This window comes from Mesoplodon densirostris, chromosome 11 (genome assembly GCF_025265405.1).
Source record: "Mesoplodon densirostris isolate mMesDen1 chromosome 11, mMesDen1 primary haplotype, whole genome shotgun sequence".
Lineage (NCBI taxonomy): Eukaryota > Metazoa > Chordata > Mammalia > Artiodactyla > Ziphiidae > Mesoplodon > Mesoplodon densirostris.
In genome coordinates, this window is record NC_082671.1 from 40,072,450 (window position 1) to 40,097,866 (window position 25,417).

General features: G+C 34.2%; 1 protein-coding gene across 4 annotated transcripts in view; it reads right to left on the bottom strand.

Annotated features, from left to right (window-relative positions):
• Window positions 1-25,417, bottom strand: part of USP15 (ubiquitin specific peptidase 15) — a 137,213-nt gene that overhangs the window by 44,131 nt on the left and 67,665 nt on the right. The window contains exons 7-9 of one of the 4 annotated variants that reach the window (XM_060112015.1): window positions 12,172-12,258; window positions 2,892-3,036; window positions 1,387-1,473 (exon numbers count right to left, since the gene is read on the bottom strand). In XM_060112015.1, the coding sequence (XP_059967998.1) occupies window positions 1,402-1,473; window positions 2,892-3,036; window positions 12,172-12,258 (304 nt within the window). In that variant the 3' untranslated portion in view covers window positions 1,387-1,401. Of the gene's footprint in view, window positions 1-1,386; window positions 1,474-2,891; window positions 3,037-12,171; window positions 12,259-23,610; window positions 23,953-25,417 lie in introns of those variants that run through there. The other 3 variants (XM_060112013.1, XM_060112014.1, XM_060112016.1) reach the window with 3 other exon arrangements.

Consider the following 25,417-nt stretch of genomic DNA (forward strand, 5'->3'; position numbering starts at 1 on the left):
CTGATGTACTAATGCCCACTCATATTTTTAGAATGATTGAATTAATAAAAGGAATTATATTAAAATACAAATTATCTGTAGAAATTTTATTTTATAATATTTTCTGAAGTTCATGAATTATCTTCACTTTCACAGAAGTCACAAAGAAACTTGAAATAAAGCATAACTGAGGAAACAATATCTAAAAAAATTATTTTAAAAAATCTACTCTATTAACTATCTTTTACCCTTTTCACCTGTGGACCTAAGAACTTACATGGTGTTCATGAAATAGAATAACGTAGGCTACTGTCACCATTTTATATTCCCTCCTATGGTGAATTTTCAACTTGAGAGCTGACATCTAAAGCAATTAAAAATCACAGATGCTTTCAGAAAATAAAACTGAAGTACTAGCTTTTCTAATTCTGGATTTGGATTAAAAGTCAAAAGCAGCAAAAATTAAAACTAATTTTTTCTCTTCTCCAACTTGATTGGAGAGTTTTATTTTAGAAAAAGTACAGTTTCCAACAAGATACAGACATAAAATAATACCCACTGCTTAAAATACTTTGCTAAAATTTTCATGAAAATTTTTTCTTACTTTATGATATTATCAGAAAATTACAAACTATCACCCTAACAAACCTCACCCTCATGGCTATATCTCAGTTGAAATGAAACATGTAAAGGTGAAATATATTAAAAGAGAAGGTCAGCATTAGACATACCTATTGTAATAAAATTGCTTTGAACAGAAGCAAAAACTAATAAATGAAGTTTCTTATACCTTAAACATACACAAAATAGTTCAACAAATGCCAAATCTAGCTCAACATGGCTGATTAGAAGATTTCATTTTAATACTTGTTTTTGAGAAATTGAGTTAATCATATGGAGACAACACTAAATAGACTATAACAAAGGCACAGGAAACTAGAATGTAATATTGCCCTAGAAGGAATTTAGTTTGAATGTAAGCTAGAGACTACCATGAATGATTAGCAAGAACACTAACTCTTGTTCTAATAGACTCAAATTTTTTATGCTTATGCTATTAAAACTTTTTGAAAATCCTAGTCTTAATCCTTACGAAAAAGCAACAAGACTGGTTTTCCATACTACAATGTTAAAAAACAAAACAAAACCCAAAAGACTTCAAGAATATCAAGCCTCCAGAACCAAAGTAACTTTGGTAGTGCAAGGATAAGCAGTTGTATAACGATTAATATGATTGGTGATATGAGAAAGGGTTTTCTGATACTGATGTAACCACCGATTATATAAAACATTTTCCAGAGGTGGTGCTGAAGATGATTTTTCAGTGATTAGGCAGGGTAGTCCAACAGATATACAAACAAAATTACAATATGTCTGCCCTGTTCCTAATCTGAAAGCTCAGCACCCATGCACTTTACTTTGTTATCTAAATAACTGCCAGGATAACAATATGTTTTGGCTTGATCTTCTCAGATGAGTTCCCTTTCTCCTCTTCTGGAAAATAAAGATAAAATATTTTAAAATTTAATTGTCTAACTAGTGCTGGGATCCTAGAAAAAAATTTTGGATAAAGTAATTCACATTAAAGTATAAGCAATATTACTCATCAAAGAAAGGTTATAAAGGAATAGTTTATTAACCTACACAGTATCTGCTTCAGCAGATAGGCTATTTCCTGAGTGGCTCAACTCTAAACCAAGATATCAGGAATTAATCAATTATACATCCCATCCCAGTGCATGTCTAAGAAAAGTTGCCAACTCCTGGTCAAGAGTTATGACAGTTAAATTTCTAGTTTTTCAAGAATGCTATAAAGGCAATGGTTCATTTAGGAAACAACTGGATTAATGACTATGTACAAAGGATTTATTTTGAATTTTGGATGATAAAGAGTCCTATACTTTTCTCAGATAGTCAAGATTTGTAATAATGTCCTTATCAATCCATATCTGTATTTAATTTATATCTTTGGAGGGTACCTCCTGGGCATAGGAGATTCAGTATTAAAATATAGATAGAGAACAGAATACTGCAGATTTAAAAATAAAAATTCAGAATTGCACACACACACACAAAAAAAAAGAAAGAAAAAAAAAAGACTTCCAAAAGAAGGTTAAAATTCAAATATCAAAAGAGTATACTATACCATTATTTTGGGCTTTTTGAAATACAGAATTTTATTTGTAAAAGGGGAATAAAATAACCAGCTCTAATTTTATGCACAGTAACAGTGATATTAAAGTATACATGGATCTTGTTACTTCACAATCAATCAAAGACATAAATATTTCACAAGTAAAACTGGAAGAAGGTACAGACAGAGCAGGAAGAAAAGGGAAGCTCTATGGAGAGACAAAGGGAAAAAAAGGGCAGTGATCTGTTATATCCCCAAATTGAAAGAGTATTAAGGGAAAGTGATTTGTTAAAAATATGTATACAAAAGGTTCATAAAATTTTCTTATTTTTACAAATCTTAATTTCACATTAAGGTAAAAAAAAGGTTTAAAACTAATTTTATTTAGAGTTAGAACACTGGTGACCATAATATAATCATTCTCTGAAATTCCCACCAATGTCTAAAGAAAGCAAGAGACTTCATATAAAGGAGAGATCTCACTAGCTTTTTTTTCTTCTCAGAGAGCCTAGGTTTTCTGTTTGGAATTATATTTTTTGTATGAACTTATATTTAATCTTCTACTATATGATAATCAATCACATGCCACCTAACTGAGAATCATAAGATATTCTTAGAATGAATGATTCAAATGTGTATGCTTAAATCTTCCATGAAAACACAAACTCTCCAAACACATATAATACTCATATTCTGACATGTAAAACCCAACTCTATTCCCCTTGTATTATTGATTACCATAAAACATATGAGTTTCATTTTGTTTAGAAAGACCTACCTGAATAGCTGAGTTCATGAAACACGTATTTCCCAAGTTACTTAGGCCACAGAGGCCGGGCTGTTCATTGTTTCTTCCAGGTTCTGAATAATCATAGTTCTTATAAGCAGTATATGATGGGAGACAATAATTTGAGTTTTTCACACTGGAAGAAAACAAAAAATCTTTTTCATAATGCAGCCAATTATCATCATATAGTTATAATGAACAGAGTACTTTAAACCTATTTGAGATATGTGGTCAGTCATTAATTTTTTTATAAAGCACTTAACTCAGGTACTTTTAAAACAAACCTAAATAAAAATAACCCCCTTAATTAATATACTCCTCTTTCAATCAACAAAATCACGGCATCATATACCACACCAACCAATACAAACCACATTATGTCTTTCTACCCTTGATTAACTGGAGCAGCCTCACAGCTTGCTCCATTCTTCATTGCTCCATCAAATGTAAAACATTCAGATTTTAAACACCACCCGCAGCAATAAATCATCTCATTGATGTCCCTTTTACATCCTGCTACTGTAATAGAGTGAGAACAGTAGAAGCAGGAAGAGTTGTGCTTTAGTTACAGGTGAGAGCAGAGATTTCCAGGGCCTTTGTGACATCACTGTTCTGATGCATCAAAGATTCTATTTATAGTATTCTACGCTAGACCAGTAAAATCTGGTATTCAAATGCAGAAAACAGCCTGGGGTGATCAGCAATGCAAAAATGAAATGATTCGAAGCAAGTACACACTTCAGTATTACTATTATGGAAAGAATCTTCTAGTTTGTTAGATTAATGCAGTTTATTTAACTAGGTAAATACAACCTCAGGATAATTTGTACTATGAGTAAAATAAATATTAATCTTAAAAAAACCCTACATAATATTCAACCTTAGAGAATCAGGGTAATTTTACAAAGAACTAAGAGAAGTCAATAAGTTAGATCGCTCTTTCTTTTTACATGTAACTAAAAAAAATTTTGTGGAAAAGGATAGATTCTTCCTTAATTTTTAATAGGTTATCTTATAAGATATTTATGATGGATGCTTTGGATATAATTCAAAAGCATACTTTCAATCATTATTATTTTTTTTTTTTTTTGCGGTATGCGGGCCTCTCACTGTTGTGGCCTCTCCCGTTGCGGAGCACAGGCTCCGGACGCACAGGCCCAGCGGCCATGGCTCACGGGCCCAGCCGCTCCGCGGCATATGGGATCCTCCCAGACCGGGGCACGAACCCGTATCCCCTGCATCGGCAGGTGGACTCTCAACCACTTGCGCCACCAGGGAGGCCCAATCATTATTTTTTTTATTCACTAGAACAAACCTGAACAAGAATCAAGGTTATTTGCTAAAAGTAAATAAATGAATACAGTGTTACAAATAAACATGGTAAATCAGTAACTCTGACAATCTCAATTGGCTATAATTTATCCTTGGTATTATTTTTTTTAAAGTTTTTACTTATAATTTCAAATACTTCTTATTGTAGCTTCTATACTCTCACTTTATAACAGTTAAAATGAACTGTACTACTGTTTGTTCTAACAAAGCCTGTAGTAAACTTACACACCCTAACAAACCAACAGGTAAAACACACAAAACCATATCAACCAAAATTTACACACACAATGCTATCCCACTAATATTTTTGTACTTTTAAGAAAACATCCCCCTTCATCACAAATAAAAGATCAACTCTCAGACTGAAAAACCAACCTACCCCAAAGTTAAACAAAAAGAGCAGGCTCCAAAGAAGTGCAACCTTGATCAATTCATAGACTTGTAACTATTTACTTGTTTTAAACTTAAAGAAAAAAAAAAAACGGGTTCAAGCGTCTTTTGGATTTTGCAGATCACTAGCCTTATAATTCATATTTTATATTATATTAGCAGTAACAAAGTTCAAGGCACCTATCAGCAATTCCATATATAGTCACTCAGTGACTGGATTCTTGAATCTAACGTTGAGGACATGTAACAAAAAACTGAATCCTGGTTTTCCTTTTACCCCTTTAAGAAGTGCTTAAGGGGCTTCCCTGGTGGCACAATGGTTGAGAGTCTGCCTGCCAGTGCAGGGGACACGGGTTAGAGCCCTGGTCTGGGAGGATCCCACATGCCGCGGAGCAACTGGGCCCCTGAGCCACAACTACTGAGCCTGCGCGTTCGGAGCCTGTGCTCCGCAACAAGAGAGGCCGCGATAGAGAGAGGCCTGCGCATCGCGATGAAGAGTGGCCCCCGCTTGCCGCAACTAGAGAAAGCCCTCGCACAGAAACGAAGACCCAACGCAGCCAAAAATAAATAATAAATAAATAATAATTTAAAAAAAAAGTTAAAAAAAGAAGAAGTGCTTAAAATCAAGGTCTGCTATATATTACAAAAATGCAAGGCCTACATTTTCAACATGTTAAAGAAACCCCATATATATCAGCTGTAAAATTATAATAAAACTTAAGTCAGAGTACAGAGGGAAAGTATGCCCAAATACATGCTCATGCATACACACATCCACACCAACACCCATGCAAGTGATCCGAATCCTTAAAGGATATCTACATTTTAAGTGACAGGATAAGAATAAACCTTAGCCAAAAATTAAGATGGTAGTCTACATGCTCAATGATAATAAAGAAAACTAACAAATTAAAAATATTTTAATACTATCTTCATTGGTCACTTATAATCCACATCTTATGTGTTCTTTAAATCAAATAAAGTCTGTCGTGGAAAATGTCAAAACCAACAGCTCTTTAAACACTTCAACAAAGTACAAAAAAAACCCGAAAGACAGCCTCTGTATCTTTCATGACTACTGTTGCTATTTTTTTTTCTAAAGGTTGTAAGCTAGTCCTTATCCCATAAGGTTATGTTACTTTGCAAAAACAAATGAATTTGCCAGTAATCTTAATGGGAATTTTAATGCTATGCTAGATTAATTCATCTTAAATGAATATACATTTAAAGATATAACATTTTTTAGTAAAATCGAGCCCTTATCTTTCTATAAATATTTGAAACTGACTTTAAAACTTAATTTTATGTATTTTTTATACAGCACATTCTTATTAGTTATCTATTTTATACATATTAGTGTATATATGTCAATCCCAATCTCCCAATTCATCCCACCCCCCTCTCCACTTTCCCCCCTTGTTGTCCATACATTTGTTCTCTACTTCTGTGTCTCTATTTCTGCCTTGCAAACCGGTTCATCTGTACCCTTTTTCTAGATTCCACACATATACATTAATATACGATACTTGTTTTTCTCTTTCTGACTTACTTCACTCTGTATGACAGTCTCTAGGTCCATCCACATCTCTACAAATGACCCAATTTCATTCCTTTTTATGGCTGAGTAATACTCCATTGTACATATGTACCACATCTTCTTTATCCACTCATCTGTCGATGGGCATTTAGGTTGCTTTCATGACCCGGCTATTGTAAATAGTGCTGCAATGAACATTGGGGTGCACGTGTCTTTTTGAATTATGGTTTTCTCTGGGTATATGCCCAGTAGTGGGATTGCTGGGTCATATGGTAATTCTATTTTTAGTTTTTTAAGGAGCCTCCATACTGTTCTCCATAGTGGCTGTATCAATTTACATTCCCAACAGTGCAAGAGGGTTCCCTTTCCTCCACACCCTCTCCAGCACTTATTGTTTGTAGATTTTCTGATGATGCCCATTCTAACCAGTGTGAGGTGATTCCTCATTGTAGTTTTGATTTGCATTTCTCTAATAATTGGTGATGTTGAGCAGCTTTTCATGTGCCTCTTGGCCATCTGAATGTCTTCTTTGGAGAGATGTCTATTTAGGTTTTCTGCCCATTTTTTTGATTGGGTTGTTTGTTTTTTGATATTGAGCTGCATGAACTGCCTGTATATTTTGGAGTTTAATCCTTTGTTCATTGATTTGTTTGCAAATATTTTCTCCCATCCTGAGGGTTGTCTTTTCGTCTTGCTTATAGTTCCCTTTGCTGTGCAAAAAGCTTTTAAGTTTCATTAGTTTCATTCATTATTTTTGTTCTTATTTCCATTACTCTAGGAGGTGGGTCAAAAAAGATCTTGCTGTGATTTATGTCAAAGAGTGTTCCTCCTATGTTTTCCTCTAAGAGTTTTACAGTGTCTGGTCTTACATTTAGGTCTTTAATCCATTTTGAGTTTATTTTTGTGTATGGTATGAGGGAGGTTCTAATTTCTTTATTTTACATGTAGTTGTCCAGTTTTCCCAGCACCACTTATTGAAGAGACTGCCTTTTCTCCATTGTACATCCTTGCCTCCTTTATCAAAGATAAGGTGACCGTATGTGCATGTGTTTATCTCTGGGCTTTCTATCCTGTTCCACTGATCAATATTTCTGTTTCTGTGCCAGTACCATATTGTCTTGATTATTGTAGCTTTGTAGTATAGTCTGAAGTCAGGAACTCTGATTCCTTCAGCTCTGTTTTTTTCCCTCAGGATTGCTTTGGCTATTTGGGGTCTTTTGTGTCTCCATACAAATTTTAAAATCTTTTGTTCTAGTTCTGTAAAAAATGCCATTGGTAGTTTGATAGGGATTGCAATGAATCTGTAGATTGCTGTGGGTAGTATAGTGATTTTCACAACATGGATTCTTCTAAGCCAAGAACATGGTATATCTCTCCATCTGTTTGTGTCATCTTTGATTTCTTTCATCAGTGTTGTATAGTTTTCTGAGTACAGGTCTTTTACCTCCATAGATAGTTTTATTCCTAGGTATTTTATTCTTTTTGTTGCAATGGTGAATGGGACTGTTTCTTTAATTTTTTTTCTGATCTTTCGTTGTTAGTGTATAGGAATGCAAGATTTCTCTGCATTAATTTTGTATCCTGCAACTTTACCAAATTCACTGATTAACTCTAGTAGTTTTCTAGTGGCATCTTTAGGATTCTCTATGTATAGTATCATGTCATCTGCAAACAGTGACAGTTTTACCTCTTCTTTTCCAATCTGGATTCCTTTTATTTCTTTTTCTTCTTTGATTGCTGTGGCTAGGACTTCCAAAACTATGTTGAATAACAGTGGCGAGAGTGGACATCCTTGTCTTCTTCCTGACCTTAGAGGAAAATGCTTTTAGTTTTTCACCATTGAGAATGATGTTTGCTGTGGGTTTGTCATATATAGCCTTTATTTTGTTGAGGCAGGTTCCCTGTATGCCCACTTTCTGGAGAGTTTTTATCATAAACGGGTGTTGAATTCTGTCAAAAGCTTTTTCTGCATCTATTGACATGAACATATGATTTTTATTCTTCAATTTGTTAATATAGTGTATCACATTGATTGATTTGCGTATATTGAAGAATCCTTGCATCCCTGGGATAAATCCCACTTGATCTCGGTGTATGATCCTTTTAATGTGCTGTTGGATTCTGTTTGCTAGTATTTTGTTGAGGATTTTTGCATCTATATTCATCAGTAATATTGGCCTGTAATTTTCTTTTTTTGTAGCTTCTCTGTCTGGTTTTGGTATCAGGGTGATGGTGGCTGAAACTGACTTTTTAATTAGCATTTACATTTAACATTATAAACACTATAAATCTATAATTTAATCCTCATAACTGTAATTATGCTCACTTTGCAGTTAATGAAATGATACTTTCAGCAACTAACTTGTCAAAAGCCAGATGGCTAGTCTCTGGCAGTCTCCAAAATCCAGTTCCTTTTCATTGCTTAATCTCTTTCAGGGAGTCATTTCCATTTCAAATAAAAGAGCTTTAAATGAATTAACAGAAAAATACAATGTGCCCCGATGTGGAATGCCAAGAGTTGAGACAATAAATACATTAAAGGCTTCCCTGGTGGCGCAGTGGTTGGGAGTCTGCCTGACGATGTAGGGGACACGGGTTCGTGCCTGGGTCCGGGAGGATCCCACATGCCGCGGAGCGGCTGGGCCCGTGAGCCATGGCCGCTGTGCCTGCGCGTCCGGAGCCTGTGCTCCGCAACGGGAGAGGCCACAGCAGTGAGAGGCCCGCATACTGCAAAAAAAATAATAATAATAATAAATAAATAAATACATTAAAGAGATTTTTTTTTTTTTTTTTCCAGTATGTGGGCCTCTCACTGTTGTGGTCTCTCCCGTTGTGGAGCACAGGCTCTGGATGCGCAGGCCCAGCGGCCATGGCTCACGGGCCCAGCCACTCCGCGGCATGTGGGATCTTCCCAGACCAGGGCACGAACCTGTTTCCCCTGCATCGGCAGGCCGACTCTCAACCACTGCGCCACCAGGGAAGCCCTAAAGAGATTTTTTTAGAAGAAGTAGTATAGTAAAGCAAATGAAGCAAGACAGAAGAAAAATGCGGAAAATGGAAAGATTTTGGTACATATTAAAAATATACTTAAATTATAATTGAGGCAAGAATTAATACTGTACGGATTAACAAGTAAAACTACTACACAGGGTGAATGAACAATATTCTGGCATCTGATTCTTCATAATATTAGTCTTTAATAAAAACTTAAACTTTATTAAACTTCAATGAAATAATTCCAAGTACACTTTGTTATTACTTTTATAACAAATATTCTTATTTCTGGAAATGAAAACTTTACATCTTAATAATGTATCAGTTTAAGTCTTGAATTTGTAAAAAAATGCCATATAAACGTTGTGTCACAACTACTGATTTTAATATGCATTTTACACTTGGAGTATTATCTCCACATATATGAAGTTTCATAAACGTATTTAATCTTAAAAGGTTATTACCCATTTTACATACTTTTAAAGAAACTATGCTATTTCCACCTGAAGTCTTAAGCAGCTACTTATTTCCACAAGTTGAAAAGTCAAGAAATAAATTTTATGTGAAATAATTGTTATGATAACATTAATTCAAGTGTTTTAAAGTAAAAAAAAAAACTCTCCATTTTGTAAATGTTTAAATTTTGTTCCTTACTAAGAAAGGTTAAGTTTTACTTTTAAGTAAGGTGGTACCAGTAGCTGTTTGCTATTAAAATTTTCTAATATGAAAGGACTATTTTAGTGTCTAAAATAGACAAATATAAATAGCTAAAAATATAACCTAGTCATAGGAGTAGAATCATTAATTAATCGTGTTCTAAACTTTTAAGACAACACTCCAATTCCTCTCAATATTTTCTGCAGTCAGAGGTTTTGAGATCAGATTGTACTGTCATATTTTTACTGTGAGAGAGAAATAAGACAAAAACAGAAGCACCAGATCACATATACTAATATGGCAACTCTGGTCAAAATACAGCCTATGTTCAATACAGTCTATATACAATGCTAAAAAATCTCTCCAAAGAATAACTAACTATAAGTACATGTTATACCTGGAACCAAATTCTTTTATAGTAAATGTGGGAGCCATCTGCAATTGGTAGAAACACAAACAATATTTTATCTCAGATGAGAAAATTACTTTTGATGAATTACATTAAAAGATACCATGTAAAATACAAACCAGATTACAGGAGGATATTTCCCTTTACTCTTTTGCCTGTGGATATACATTTTTAAATAGAAGAGAACACACTACACTGCAGTTTTGGATATCCAGTGTCTTCAATATTTCACTGTTATACTATAGTGCACGTATCTTGTTACTACTAAAGTAAGGAATTAGTGTTTTAAATCTTCTTGATACATATAGCAAACTCTTTTCTACGAAAGTTGGACTAATACTCCAACCACTCAAACAGAATCCTTACAAGAACGGATACCATCACTTAACTTTTCCCAATGAGATTGAGGTGGGGGAAAGTGGATGGAGTTATGTTTTTAATTTACATATCTCTAGTTAGTAGTGAACTTGAACATTTAAAATGTCTGTTTTAATTCTCTTATTTTCATTGCTCAGCTGCATCATTTATTTACTTTTCTAGTTGTCTTAAAAAATTTCTCACTGATTTTTATGAGCTTGATATACTAAGAGTATCTGCCCTTCCTTTGTCATTTGTAGCAATAATATTTTCCATTTATTTGCTGTTTAATTTTTAATATGCCTGACAATTAAAATTTTTAATTTAATTTAAAGTTTTAAAGAGAAATAGCAATCCAATTTTTCCAATAGCATTGCCTGGATAATCTGCCCATTCTCCATTAGTCTAGGACACTTTCTGATCACATTACATTCTTTTATATATAAAGGTCTGTTTCTGGGCTCTCTTTTCTATTCCACTGATCTGGAGGTATATTCTTGGGTCAGTACTATGCTGTTTGAATTATTATATCTTTATAACAGGTTGTGATATTTAGTAAGATTAATCCTTTCTCATTGTTTTTCCTTTCCAAAGTTATTTTGGCTATTCTTATATATTTACAATCCAGATGTATGTTAAAATTAAAATCATTTTGTCAAGCCCCACCTCTCCATATGAATTTTAAGGGAACATTAATTAAACCTATAAATTCAATTAACGGTGCTTTTTAAAAGATTATTTCATGAATAGTTTCAGTCCTTTTAAATTTACCCTTTGGAATAATCAGATGCCATTTATGAACTGGACAAGTAGTGTAAATATTTAACTACATAAATCCTGTAAACCTAATACATAAACTACAATGTATATATCCAAGAAGTAAAAGGACAATAATCATCTCTGGATTAAAATCCTTCCCATAATTGAATGGACTAATTATAAATAAAGTTTTCGTTTTATCCTTTTATATAAAACCATGCCAATTTTCAAGGTAATACATCCATGTCAGACATTATAGTGAATCCCAAGTGACTTTGAATCCTTTTTCTTATAGCAATATGGCACACATTTTCATGTAATTTTTGTAAATCCTAAGATTCTGAATACTATTCCTGATGGAGGAAGGGAATTGTTTCTCCAAACTTTTTCAGAAAAAGTAATTGCCTTTTTGATAAACATAAAAATTTGTATGTTTTCCAGTTGAGAATCTGATAAACACTTTTAAAAAACATTATGTATTATCTGTGATTACATGTCTAGTTCTAAAATGATATCTGAAATTTATACTGTTCCTAAAAATTTGAATTATAACAGACTTGTATATATATTTCAATAATTAGTGTTTAGAATATGAAATTCTGAAAGTGCTTTATTTCTCTTTTAGTAAATTATTGTAGTATATATATTAAATCAAGAAGTTTATACCTCTGCTTGCTTTCTTGTGAAGTTACTCCTTGAAGAACTGACCAGTGATTTAAAAGAAAATCAATTTTAATGCATTAAGACTTTTATCCTAAATTTTAGATACAAGAGATTTTTTGCAACCACAATAGGGCGATCAATTAAACAAAGAGTTTTTAAGATTCAGTGCTTACTTTCTGTTGTTGATGTTGTTATAATTATTTGATAGAGATGAAGGAGAGATCTTTGGTAAAGTTGAAAAATTGGATGCACCTGGGGACCTTTAAAAATATGAAAATGTTAAATTAGATAAAAAATGCTGAATTTTGAAATTAATTATGAAATAAAGAAAAGAACTACAGATGACAATGTATGTAGTAAATGAATGCTGGAAAACAGATTTATGAGCAAAATCACCATATACCCTTTGGTTTTCAATTTCCAATGTATTTGTTCATATAAAAAATAATAGTATATAAGGGAACTATTTTCAAAGGAAATTTATCAAATTAAATATAAAACTTGATATTATTCTTATAAATCTACTAATGCAATACACCCAGTTCTGAGTTCAGATAACCATTATTAATATCTTACAATCAATAATTTCCTTAAATCAATGGAATTAAAATATTAATTTTTAAAGGAAGCATGTAAAAGAAATCTACTCTGTGTCTCAGTAGGTACTATGGCATTCCAATTATATACAACACAGACACAGATATCATAGATTTTATCAATTTTTAAAACTGTAAGGCGAGAGGGATGAAATAGCAAAGAGAATTACAAACATAATCCTGAGAAGTAATTTTTGGCCAAGGTTATCCCTGCAAAAACTGAACAGATATAAATGTCACTATCTATTACACACCTCACTAATTCAGAATGTTTTTGGAGAAATCTAAATTACTAATGGCTTTTAATCAACAAATATGCTTTATAGGCATGATTTATAGTAAACAAATCCATTATATAGGAATGATTATTTTAAAGTAGTACTTAAAAATCTCTAAAAGATTTAATTTCCCTCATAATTTTGTATACAATTTTAATTTACTAGGCAACATCTAGGCCACGGGCTGTAAGAAGCTAATACTTTCAGTCCAGTATCTCAGTCATCATAAATTCTAAATTAGTGAGGCCCAAAGTGATTACTGTTTAAAAATTATTTTATTTCCTCTACTCAGGTGCTAATGAACAGCAAAATGGTCATTGGGCAGGAAAGTGTAATCTACAAAATTTGCTTTTAGGTAATTTGGATTTTGCTAAACTAAGTGGTGGGTAATAAAATTTCTTACATATAAAATTTTACTTAACTTTTGAAGTTTTATATATTATGAAATATTGGTAAAATTTTTTTCTTCATTTTAAAGGAGAGTTTTGTTGTTGTTGTTGATGCAGGTTATATACAGGTAGATTACATTAAGTGGGACTTCTATTTAGCTGCTTTTCTGATGGAAGACCCTTACAAGATTTTATTTAACTGTACTAAGCTCAAATCCAAAAATACAAGCAACCAAGTTTTAATATAAAACAATGTAGAAAACAAATTTAAAAGGTAATTTTAACATACTAATATTTTAAGGTACTAATTTTAAGATATTAATAGAATTAATATTAATATAGAAGTATTATGGCATTTTCTGCCTTTATGTTAAGAATGCTAACTTAGGAAAACAATCTAAAACACCGAGACTGACTTATAATCAATTAAGGAGGTTAATTTTTCAAAATGTGATCCATCTGACTACAATTTAATTCAATTCACTACAACTTTTCAAGTATACAGATAGAAACTGAAATATTCCCTTGAATTTTACTTATAGTAAAAGTTATGAAAATACAGATTACTTTTATTTATAATATGTATATTTATTACATATTATATATGGCTGAGGCATATATATATATATATTTTTTTTCCCCTTTTTCTGCCCATCTGTGGCCTTTTTACTATTCATTAGCAACTCTATCCCAGAACAGTATTAGAATTTTCTATGAAATTCATTAAAACACTCAAACATTTATTAAATGATTACATTATGCCTTGCCCTTGTTAAGTGCTAGGGGTACAAAGAGAGAGAGAGTTCCTGATCTCAAATAGCTCATACTCTAATAGGGGAAAATGATACAAGCAAAATAACTATAAAACAGTGTAAGTCCTTAAACAAATTTTAAAATTATAACAAAAAGGGCTTCCCTGGTGGCGCAGTGGTTGAGAGTCCGCTTGCTGATGCAGGGGACACACGGGTTCGTGCCCCGGTCCAGGAAGATCCCACATGCCGCGGAGCGGCTGGGCCCGTGAGCCATGGCCACTAAGCCTGCGCGTCCGGAGCCTGTGCTCCGCAACGGAGAGGCCACAACAGTGAGAGGCCCGCGTATCGCAAAAAAAAAAAATAATATATATATATATATATAATATATATTTATATATTATATATATATATAACTACAAGTCAAATTTTGTGGGTAGTAACATGAAGTGATTTTAAAACGATGGGCACAGTTGGAGGGGTAGGTGGAAACTGGAAAGTGAGAGTACTCCAGGTGGAAAGAATAGCATGTGAAAATGTGTGGGACTATAGAAAGCATGATGTGTTTAGGGAATTACCAATGAAATGGCTGAAAGAGTAGGGTGTAGTGATAGGAACAGAGGTTAGTAAGGTAGGTATGATAATGAAGAACCTTTTTATGTTCTCCAAAGGAATTTGGATTTTATCCAATTGTGCTGTGGCATGTTGAAAGATTTTAACAGTATCAACGTAATCAGATTTGTATTCTAGAAAGGTAACTCTTGAGGAAGAGAAAGTGACTGAAGATTGGAAGAGCATTTAGGAGACTAAAAACAACAAAGGTGAGAAGTAAAAAAGGCTGGGACTAAGACAGTGGAGTGGGCAAGGGCAACATATCTTGGAGGTTTAGGAAGCAGTCCTCAAAGTACAGTCCATGGACACTGAGGGGGATACAAGATCCCTTCAGGGTACCTGTCCATGATCAAAACTATTTTCATAAAAACACAAACGTGTTATTTATTATCTGACCTCCTTCACTATACAAAAACAATGGCAGGTAAAACTGCATACTGCCAAGGAGGTAGCCGTGAAAAACTGTGGTATCATGGATTCAAAATAAGAGAATTTCTTTAGGAGATAGCTATCAAAAAGAAGTATTTAAGAGAGGTCAAATAAACTAGGTTTAAAAAGTTAAATAAGGACTTTGTTAAATTCTGAATATGTGGTAAGGAATGGTAAGCACTGCCTTTTTTTTTTTTTTTTTTTTTTTTTTTTGCGGTACGCGGGCCTCTCAGTGTTGTGGCCTCTCCCGTTGCAGAACACAGGCTCCGGACGCGCAGGCTCAGTGGCCATGGCTCACGGGCCCAGCCGCTCCGCGGCATGTGGGATCTTCCCGGACCGGGGCACGAACCCGTGTCCCCTGCATCGGCAGGCGGACTCTCAACCGCTGCACCACCAGGGAAGCCCAAGCACTGCCTTTTTAAAGAAGTTGGTTATTAGAAGAAAAACTAAGTGGTATTCAGAGGAAGCTGATGGTCTTGTTTTAAAAGATGGGAGAGATTTGTTTATATCTATAGGTTAGCAAGGAAGGTGATACTGGAAAAGAAACAAAAGCACGAACTAGTGTTAACTGAGTGTCTACTATACGTGTGGCAGTATGCTAGGCATTTATATGTATAGGAGACAGGAGATAACAAAGGAAAAAACGAGGTCTAGGAAACATTGAGATAAATGCTATTGGTAGAGAGATTGTTCTTAAAGAGCATGGAGATCAGAGAGAGCAGGATGGATGTGGTGATCCACAGCTAAATAAAAGTATGATAACACTTTTTACCTCCTGTTACAGACATTATGGTTAATAGTTAGATCACTTATCTATTGTGATTCCAACTTCTGACCGAGATTACACATAGCCCAACCTAGCTAACATTTGTGGAGTTAGTGTAGGGGTTGACTAGTCAATCTGTGGATTATAACCTGAATTCTTTAACTCTCTTTCTTTGATATAACTTGGAAATTACACTGTTTATTAGGAACTTCGCACTAGTAGCTTTCTGAAGAGACGAGTGAAGAAAATGCTCAGAATATTATACATAAACTAGATATTAAGCCATTTATCTAGTGTTAAGCTAATTTTGGCTAGTTTGGGCTAAGTGTAATATAAGGCAGTGAATCGTCTCTTAACAAGGCAGAAGAAGGTAAAACATGAGTTTAGCTGAAATGATTTCATGAAGAGAGAAAATTAAACTTCATCCCTGACAACTGAATGCAGTATTTTAATTTCCCTATTTCCAATGTTTCAACTAAAAGCCTGCAATTCAAGGCTAAGCTGAACTTCGTACTTGAACAGAAAAATACAGCTTAATCTTTGTAAGTTACCTAAATAGTCAACATACATGGAAATCTAATACCATACTGAGCAATCAAAATATAGAGAAATTAAGTCTGAATGCTGACATAGCAAAATTAGTTATTTAAAACTTTTTATAGTTATTTTCAAACCTGATATAAAACAACCCGAATTTGTAAATTTTGACATTATAAAACAAAAACTATCTTATTAAGAAAGACAAGACCGACCTTAAACTTTCCCCATTTCTAACAATCATCCTAGGGTAAGTTCTTAGAGAAAAAGAGAAATTTAAATCTCTTGAAAAATTAAGCACTTTTACTCTTGTGAGATACAGATTAGTTCAGTTCAACAAGCATTTGCTATGTGTCTCCTCTGTGTCAGGCAGGGTGTTAAATACTTAAACAAAAGACAATTTAAGGAAATTTATATATAAAGTGTTTCTCATAACCTGATTTTTGTTCCTCATTTTGACTGCTCTGTATGGTATTTGACAAAACATTCCACTTAAAAAAAATAAAACTACAGTTACTTTTCTTTAGCCATTATCAATCTCAATACCAAAACTGCAACCCATTTTTATTTTTGCTGTTATTACAGATATCTCCAAACACACAAGTCCTCATGTACCCAATATCAGTCATTCAGTTTCAAAAATTATTAACATTCTACCACTCTTGGTTTATTTATAATCTCCTTGGCCTCCACATTCCTTCATGTTTTTGCTGGACAACTTTAAAGCAAATCCCAGACATTTATAATTTCACCTGTAAACACTACAGTATGCATCCTAGAAGGTAAGAAATCTTTTTTGATACTACTGTCTGTCCCAATCTAACAGTCAGTTCATGTTTACATCTTTTCCCCAATTGCCTCAAAAACTGGGTAGTTTGAATCAGGATCCAAAATAAATTCATACATATGCAGATTAATTTTAGTAACTTCAAAAGCCCTTACTGCTCCCTACCAGCTAACTTCTCTGGTTTCAACTTACTATGACAATTGTTTATTTTCCATTTGTCCTGACTTTTGTATCTATTCATATAGTTAACTTTGACTTACATATGTTACTGTACATTGCTCAAATCTTTTTCAGAACAAACTAGGGGAGAAAGGAAGAAATAAAATAACCAATAATTATTTGTGAGTACCTCTGAATCAAGCATCTATATGAGAACTGAATACTTAAGTTACATTCATTTATGCATGAAATACTATTTAAATGTCTTAATTTCAATTGAATTTGGATATGGCTTTTAAATATTGAAGCTAACACTAACTAAGAAGCTTGACTGTGACCATGCTCTCTTTGGTAAAACTTGGAGACATAGTACTAGGTTATACATTATCTTACCACAACAGAAAGTAGGTAACAGTGTTTACATGAAGGAAAGATTTATTTAATCGATGTGCATTTTCAGCATTTCAAAGGAAAATCTGCATACACACTCAAGATCTTAATGAATATTAAATTGAGGAACCTCAAAGTACAGAGTTATGGGAAGTGTGTGTTTATGTACAAGCACAAGCTTTTCCAAAAAAGATTTGGAGTTTGGACCACCAAAATAAAATAACCAGAAAAAACCAGTTTATCGGTAAATAGCAGTACACAAGAACTCCATTCTACCATTATGCTGCCTTCATCGTTGGGTGACAAACACCCAGGAAAGGATGTGTATATTTAAATAACAAACAGATTTATATAGTTTCTTTTTCTCTCCAGGAATCCTGCATTTCCAACCAAGTACACCTTAGTTATCTTTCTTCTTTCAGTACATTACATGATGAATGATCTATACCAGGTGTTCCATTTTCTGACTAGGTATTCATCCCCTTTTCCTACTATTTGTCATTCTCATCATGCTGACCCCATCTGTCAAATACACCCAATCTCTTCTGTCTCCCCCCAATTTCTGCATCATTTAGCACTGCTTACCATTCTCTTTCTTCTAGAAGCTCTTTTTTCCTTTGGCCTCTATGACAAAACAGAATCCAAGTTTTCCTGAATCTACACGATTATCTATTTGATCTTTCTTTTATATCATTACTTAGGGATACCCTTTAAGGTTTAGTATACAGTTCTTTACATTTTTAATTAGATAATTCACATACACCTAATATTTCTCACTTCTAGGAATATAACTCCATACCTGCAGTTCTCATTACTCCCCAAGCTTTGGCTCCCTATATTTAACTTCATCCTAGGGAGTTCTGTTTGGCTGTTCCATTACCTCAAACTTTAGTCTCAGAAAAAGTCATTCTATGTCTTTTTCTTTAAAAAAAATTTTTTTTGGAGTATAGTTGATTTACAATGTCATGCTCTATGTCTTTTCCTTAATGAGACCAATAATAAGAATAAGATAAAATGAGATGAAGCATGAAAGAAAATTTATAAAGACTCAAAATGTCTTTAAAAATGACAAGAAATTGCAGGTTTTAGAATGTTACCCTAGATTTATGGCTCACAGGTTGCATTTCAAATTGAAGACATATTATTAACTTAAAATATATGAATATGCATGAATGACAAGAAATAAAAAACTGGCTCTTGAGCCATCCTCTCGACCCCTACATCCAAAATCACTCAATCCCCCATTTCCAGTATTTGAACAAGGTTAAAATTGGTAACAAATTTGTATACTTTCATAGAAACTTTAAGAATGCACTTTCTGTGAACTATAATAACCACTGTTCATTTAGTACCAAAATAAAACTGTCATAACCTACTAATGTTTCAAATAAGTAGAGACTATCATGCTTATAAGTACTTTAAAAGTTTCTGTACAGGGTTTCCCTGGTGGTGCGGTGGTTGAGAGTCCGCCTGCCGATGCAGGGGATGCGGGTTCGTGCCCCGGTCCAGGAAGATCCCACATGCTGCGGAGCGGCTGGGCCCGTGAGCCATGGCCGCTGAGCCTGCGCGTCCGGAGCCTGTAAAGTCTCTGTACAGTTTATTGTTAAAATGAAAACACTTTATCTGACAAGTTTCCTAATATGAATTTTCAATCTAATAGGTCTATCCACCATTTCTGAATCCATTTATACAGTTAACCGTGCAATTACTATATATGCAAATTGGGCTTAATAACTCTTTAAAAAATTCTGAAGTATATGCTAAGTTTTTCTACCTGTACTTAAACAGGTACAATAGCAAAACAGCTGGTGTAAAAAAAACAAAAACAGAATATTGCAGAGTCACCTAGATGTTTATTATTTATCCTAACTGAAAAATAGTATGCAATGGTTTTATTTATAAAGTGCTTCCTCTCTCCAAGAAGAGCACTCAGGGACAGAGTGCTGTAAAAATACTAATATGCCACTAGATTAAGTTTATACTTAGTGCTTCAGTCACCAATTTGGAATTCTGTTAATCAGAACACCACAGATGGCAGGGGGACAACATATGAGTTAAGAACTACTGGCTTAGTTTTCTATTTGATTTTTTTTTAGCCTCTCATGCCTTACCTTGTTGATTTTGGATTCTTCTCTGAATATTTTCTAACCCATGAAAAACTGCCTCTTCAGTTATCAACGACGCTTATCTTCTTCCACCAGATTTTTACTCACATATCTCATCAATATTTTTGAGCAATTAATGAAAACGTCTGAATTACATCAACTTCTCATGTTACCCTCACAAGAATTTTTACTTATTTCAGGAAAACAGCAAAATTTGGACCTTTTTATTTCCATAATGTTAGTAATCTCAAAGGCATTCTTTGAGATAGTTATACCTAAATGAAACCATACAGAAAAAAATTAATAGTACAACTTAGTCAATTAATAAAGCTGTACTGCTTCTAACTGAGGAATAAGGTGTTAACATGAAACAAATTTTCTGGAAAGTAAGGGATAATCTATTGATTAGGTTTCTCCTCTCTTCAGCAACACCCTGGATTCTACAATTATTCTACTTTAAAATAATTAAAAAAAAATACAAGCTGTAACTAGCCACACATCTCCAATTGAATAATCAGACTATCCACCCAATGCCAACATCTTCAGAAAATAGTCAAATTTAACAGAATAGAAAAAAAGTTAGAGTGGTTTAAGCTTTTCTAAGGTATCATTAGAAAATATCACGTTTTTGAGAGGTTTTAAGAAATGAGATGCTTAAGAGCTAGATTAGAAATGCACGTTCTGAAAAAACTAAGCATTTTAATATTTAAAAAATACAACATGAATATAAAGATGAAAAATTCAAATTATAAATTGATATCTAGCAGAAAAATCCACATAGAAAACTTCTGAAAATTTTTTAGGTAGGTTTTTAGGTTTCTAATATAGACTTTGGGTTGTCTTAGGGTATATACATTCGGACGCGCAGGCTCAGCGGCCGTGGCTCACGGGCCCAGCCGCTCTGCGGCATGTGGGATCTTCCCAGACCAGGGCACGAACCCGTGATCCCTGCATCGGCAGGCAGACTCTCAACCACTGCGCCACCAGGGAAGCCCAATAGGACTACATGTTTTAAACAAAATTATATTTTACGCCTAACATTTTTTTTTTAATATTTAGCATTTCTTCAGATGAGGCTATATGGTCTCCATTCTGATAAAAATGGGCCTAGGGACTTCCCTGCTGGCGCAGTGGTTAAAAATCCGCCTGCCAATGCAGGGGACACAGGTTCGAGCCCTGGTCCGGGAAGATCCCACGTGCCGCGGAGCAACTAAGCCCGTGCACCACAACTACTGAGCCTGAGCTCTAGAGCCTGCCAGCCACAGCTACTGAGCCTGCGTGCTGCAACTACTGAAGCCCACATGCCTAGAGCCCGTGCTCCGCAACAAGAAGCCTGCGCATCGCAGGGAAGACCCAACGCAGCCAAAAACAACAAAAACAACAAAAACAACAACAACAAAGGGCCTAGTATGATTTTAGGGCCTTCAGAACAATTAATTTCTTTGTTTTCAGTGGTATGGAAAAGTCAGACACTTAGATACTAACATGCTTTCTCTTAGTGAACATATGCCTACTGTAGTGGTGTGGTTTTTTTGTTTTTTGTTTTAACTGGTATTATTTTTATTTATAAATAATTATTTTTATTTGGCTGTTTGGAAAACCACTAACATTTTTCACTTTAGAAAATATTAAGTAATAAACAAGATGTTATACAATACTTTGGATAACTTCTTCTATCAGTGTAGTGCAATGCATTATTGGCACCTAAAAGTGAAACTTTCTGTTATTTTCCCCTTTCACCTCCAGTTGTGCAGTTATATGACCAAAAAGGAAATGAATCATGAAATTCAGATTCCTGAGTCCCTTCATAAAGATTTATATTCTGCTGGTCTGGGGGAGGGCTCTGGAAGCTGCTGCCTATGGGGGTTCACATAATACATATTAAGAAACGTTATCTACAGAATTTCTCAAAGTGTGATACTTAGACCAACAGCATTAGAATCACCTGTGAGCTTAGCAGAAATGCAAATTCATGAGGCCTACCCAGATCTACCGAAACAGAAATTCTGGGGATGGGGCTGAGGAAACAGTGTTTTAACAAACTCAACAGGTGATTCTTCCTTCTATCACCATATTATAGCTTTTAATGATTTTTCCTTGGCTTTTGACACTCTAGGTAGGAAACGGTTATGTGCTAAGCAGTATGAGCACTGGACAGACCCCAGGTTAGTGATGTTTATTAGAACTAGCATCTTCATACCATGTTGAGGATGAGGGGTTGTCTCCTGAAAAATATGATGACAATTCTAAGCATATAAAACAGGCTGTTCTGTATCTTAATAACTTGAAGTTTCTTTCTTGAGGAACTTAAAATTACATGCCTTCTGCTGGAGTTGAATTTGTCTAAGTTACATCTGCTTGTAATGTAACTTCAATGAACACACAGAATTCTTTTTTTTTAAAGTTGCCATTTACCCAAAAAAAAAAAGAATTTGCATCCTTACTTCAATTCTATACATATAAATAAAAGTAAATGTTAATTCCTCAAACTTTTTTTATCTGTACTATTTTCCTCCACTATAGGTGTTTTCTCAATGTTCTTGAATATTATAATTTTACGCAGTATGTTCTAAGTTTACCTAAATGGTACTGAGTGAAATCTCATTTTGTTTTTATTTTTTCTCTCAACTCTGTTTTAAAGTTTATCCAGTTTCAAAGATCTCACCATTGTTACTTCTATCTGCTGCACTGGCATTCCACAGTCTATCACCATCATTTTTCTTATTCACTCTACCAGAGATAGATACTTACTAGGCTGTCTTCAAATCCCCACTACCACAAACAACGCAGCTACAAAGACTGTATATTCAGGGACCTTGTGAAAAATTCCGCTGAGTGACGGGTCAGAGGGATTAAGCATTCCTGATTTAATTAAACACTGATATATATAGCATGGTACTAGTTTGTACTCCCACCATCAGTACATAAGACTTCTCCTACAACCCTCCAAACACTTTTTATTAGCACCCTTTTAAGTTTTTGTCATTCTGATGGCTATTAGATTGTATCTCATGCTTTAATTTTTCTGATTACTAGTGAGTTTGTATATCTCCTCAGCTACCTGTCAGCACTTGGGCTTCCCCTTCTTTAAACTATTTATATCTTTTATTTTTTAAAAGCTTGTTTGCTTTGTTTCTGTTAATTCACAGCAGTTCTTTGTACACTGTGGGTATTATTCTCTTGTAGGTTTTAGATTTTCTAAAACCGACATTTGACTTTTAACTTTGTATATGGTTCCTTTACCAGAAATACTTAATTTAATGCAATCAAACATTAATTTTCGCACTATGTTCTGTGATCCCTAGGTCACAGATATTCTCCAAAATATCTTATTAGCTTTAAAGCTTTACATTTCTTATTTGAGTCTTTAGTCCTTCTGGAGTCTTTGTATGTAATGTGTAAGGCAGTGATTCTGCTTTCTTTTCTCCAAATAGTTAGTACTCCTAATAAATCTAAGCACCTATCTGCTTTAAGCAACCTGTTTTTCACTGCCTAGCAGTGCCACTTATCATACATATAGGAGTTTTTCTTAGCTCACTAGTTTATTCCAGTCTATTTGCCTTTTTTTTGCTAGCGTCATAGTGTTTTTATTACCATACCTTTGCAGTAATTCTTACTATCTAGTAGGTAAACACTTCCCTTCCTCTTCTTTGTCAAAACTGACTTAGCTAATCCTGGATCTTTATTGGAATATGCTAATTTTAGAATGAGTTTCTGAAGTTTCTCACACACACAAGCAGAGGGAAAAAAAAAAGGTCAGGATAGAATTTTGTTCCTGTTTTTTTAAATTTATTTTATTTCTTTCTTTTTGGCTGCTATGGGTCTTTGTTGCTGCGTGCAGGCTTTCTGTAGTTGTGGTGAGCGGGGGTTACTCTTCGTTGCAGTGCGCAGGCTTCTCCCTGCAGTGGCTTCTCTTGTTGCGGAGCACAGGGTCTAGGTGTGAGGGCTTCAGTAGTTGTGGCACGTGGGCTCAGTAGCTGTGGCTTGCAGGCTCTAGAGCGCAGGTTCAGTAGTTGTGGTGCACGGACTTAGCTGCTCCACGGCATGTGGAATATTCCTGGACGAGGGCTCGAACCTGTGTCCCCTGCATTGGCAGGCAGATTCTTAACCACTGCACCACTAGGGAAGCCCCAGGATAGAATTCTGAATAGGAGGCACTGACATGACAAATTTAGAGAAAGGCTAGGTTAAGCCATATAGTACACAATAATCTTTTGTCTTTAATGAAGTTAGAATTTTTTTTCCATGAAGGTTTTATGCATTCCTAATTAAGTTATTTTTTCTTATGCTATTTTCTAAGTGGGTTACTAATGTTATATAGCAGGGTCAGGAATCTATGGCTCACAAGACAAATCCATGTTTTTTAAATAAAGTTTTACTGGAGCACAGCCACACGCATTTGTTTACACAATGTCTACTGTTATATCGGTAGTTATAGTTGAGTCAGAGACCCTATGGTCCATAAAGCTAAAAATACTTATCTGGTTCTTCATAAAAAAGAATGCTAACCTATGGGCATGGAAGACATCTATTAAATTAATCTTGTATTAGATAATGTTGCTGAATTCTCTTAGTTCTAGTAGTCTGCTGATTGCTTTTGGATTTTACGTAGATTGCATCATATGTAAATAGTGAATTTTATTTCTTTTTAAAATTCTAATCTTATTTGGTTTGTGTTCAAAATTTCTCAATTAAATGTTTGCTACAGATTTTGGGTTTATAGGCTTTAACAAGTTAGGAGAATTCCCTTTTATTCTTAGTTTTTGAGAGTCTTTTCATACACTAGATAATGATTAAAAATTTTTTTGTATTCTAATGAACTATCACTTGGCAATTTAGTTTATTAGCTAGGTTAGCAATTACTAAATTATTTATTTATTTAAGAATAATTATTTTAAGGTTTCAAAACAAATTCACAACCTCTTATCAGAAAGTCTGGAATTCCAAAATCTCTGAAAACTTAAAAAATTTTTCATAATTCACTTCAGGGCAATCTAACCTGAACTGAAATGATGCTATTTACACTCCTTTTTATCTTACTTAGTGTGGATACTTACTGAATATTAATGTGCTTAACTATAAGAGTCCCCCTGGACTCTACAAAAATAGTAAAATAATAGGTGGCACATGTACCATATTACTTCTCAGAGGTTTAGAAAGTCCAAATATTGAAATACAACTAGCCCTAAGTGTTTCTGATAATCCTAAAACCCTTAAAAATATTTCCTCCCATTTGGCATGTTGCCTTTTCACTCTGTTGATTGCTTCCTTTACTGTGTGGAAACTTTTTAGTCTGATGTAGTCCCTTTTGTTTATAATTGCTTTTGTTGCTTGTGCTCTTGGTGTCATATTCATGAAATCTCTGCCTAGAACAATGTCATGAAGCTTTTCCCCTAAGATTTCTTCTAGATGTACAGATTCAGGTTTTTTTTTAACATCTCTATTGGAGTATAATTGCTTTACAATGGTGTGTTAGTTTCTGCTTTATAACAGGGTGAATCAGTTATACATATACATATGTCCACATCTCTCTTCCCTCTTGCACCTCCCTCGCTCCCACTCTCCCTATCCCACCCCCCCATCCCACCCCTCTAGGTGGTCACAAAGCACCGAGCTGATCTC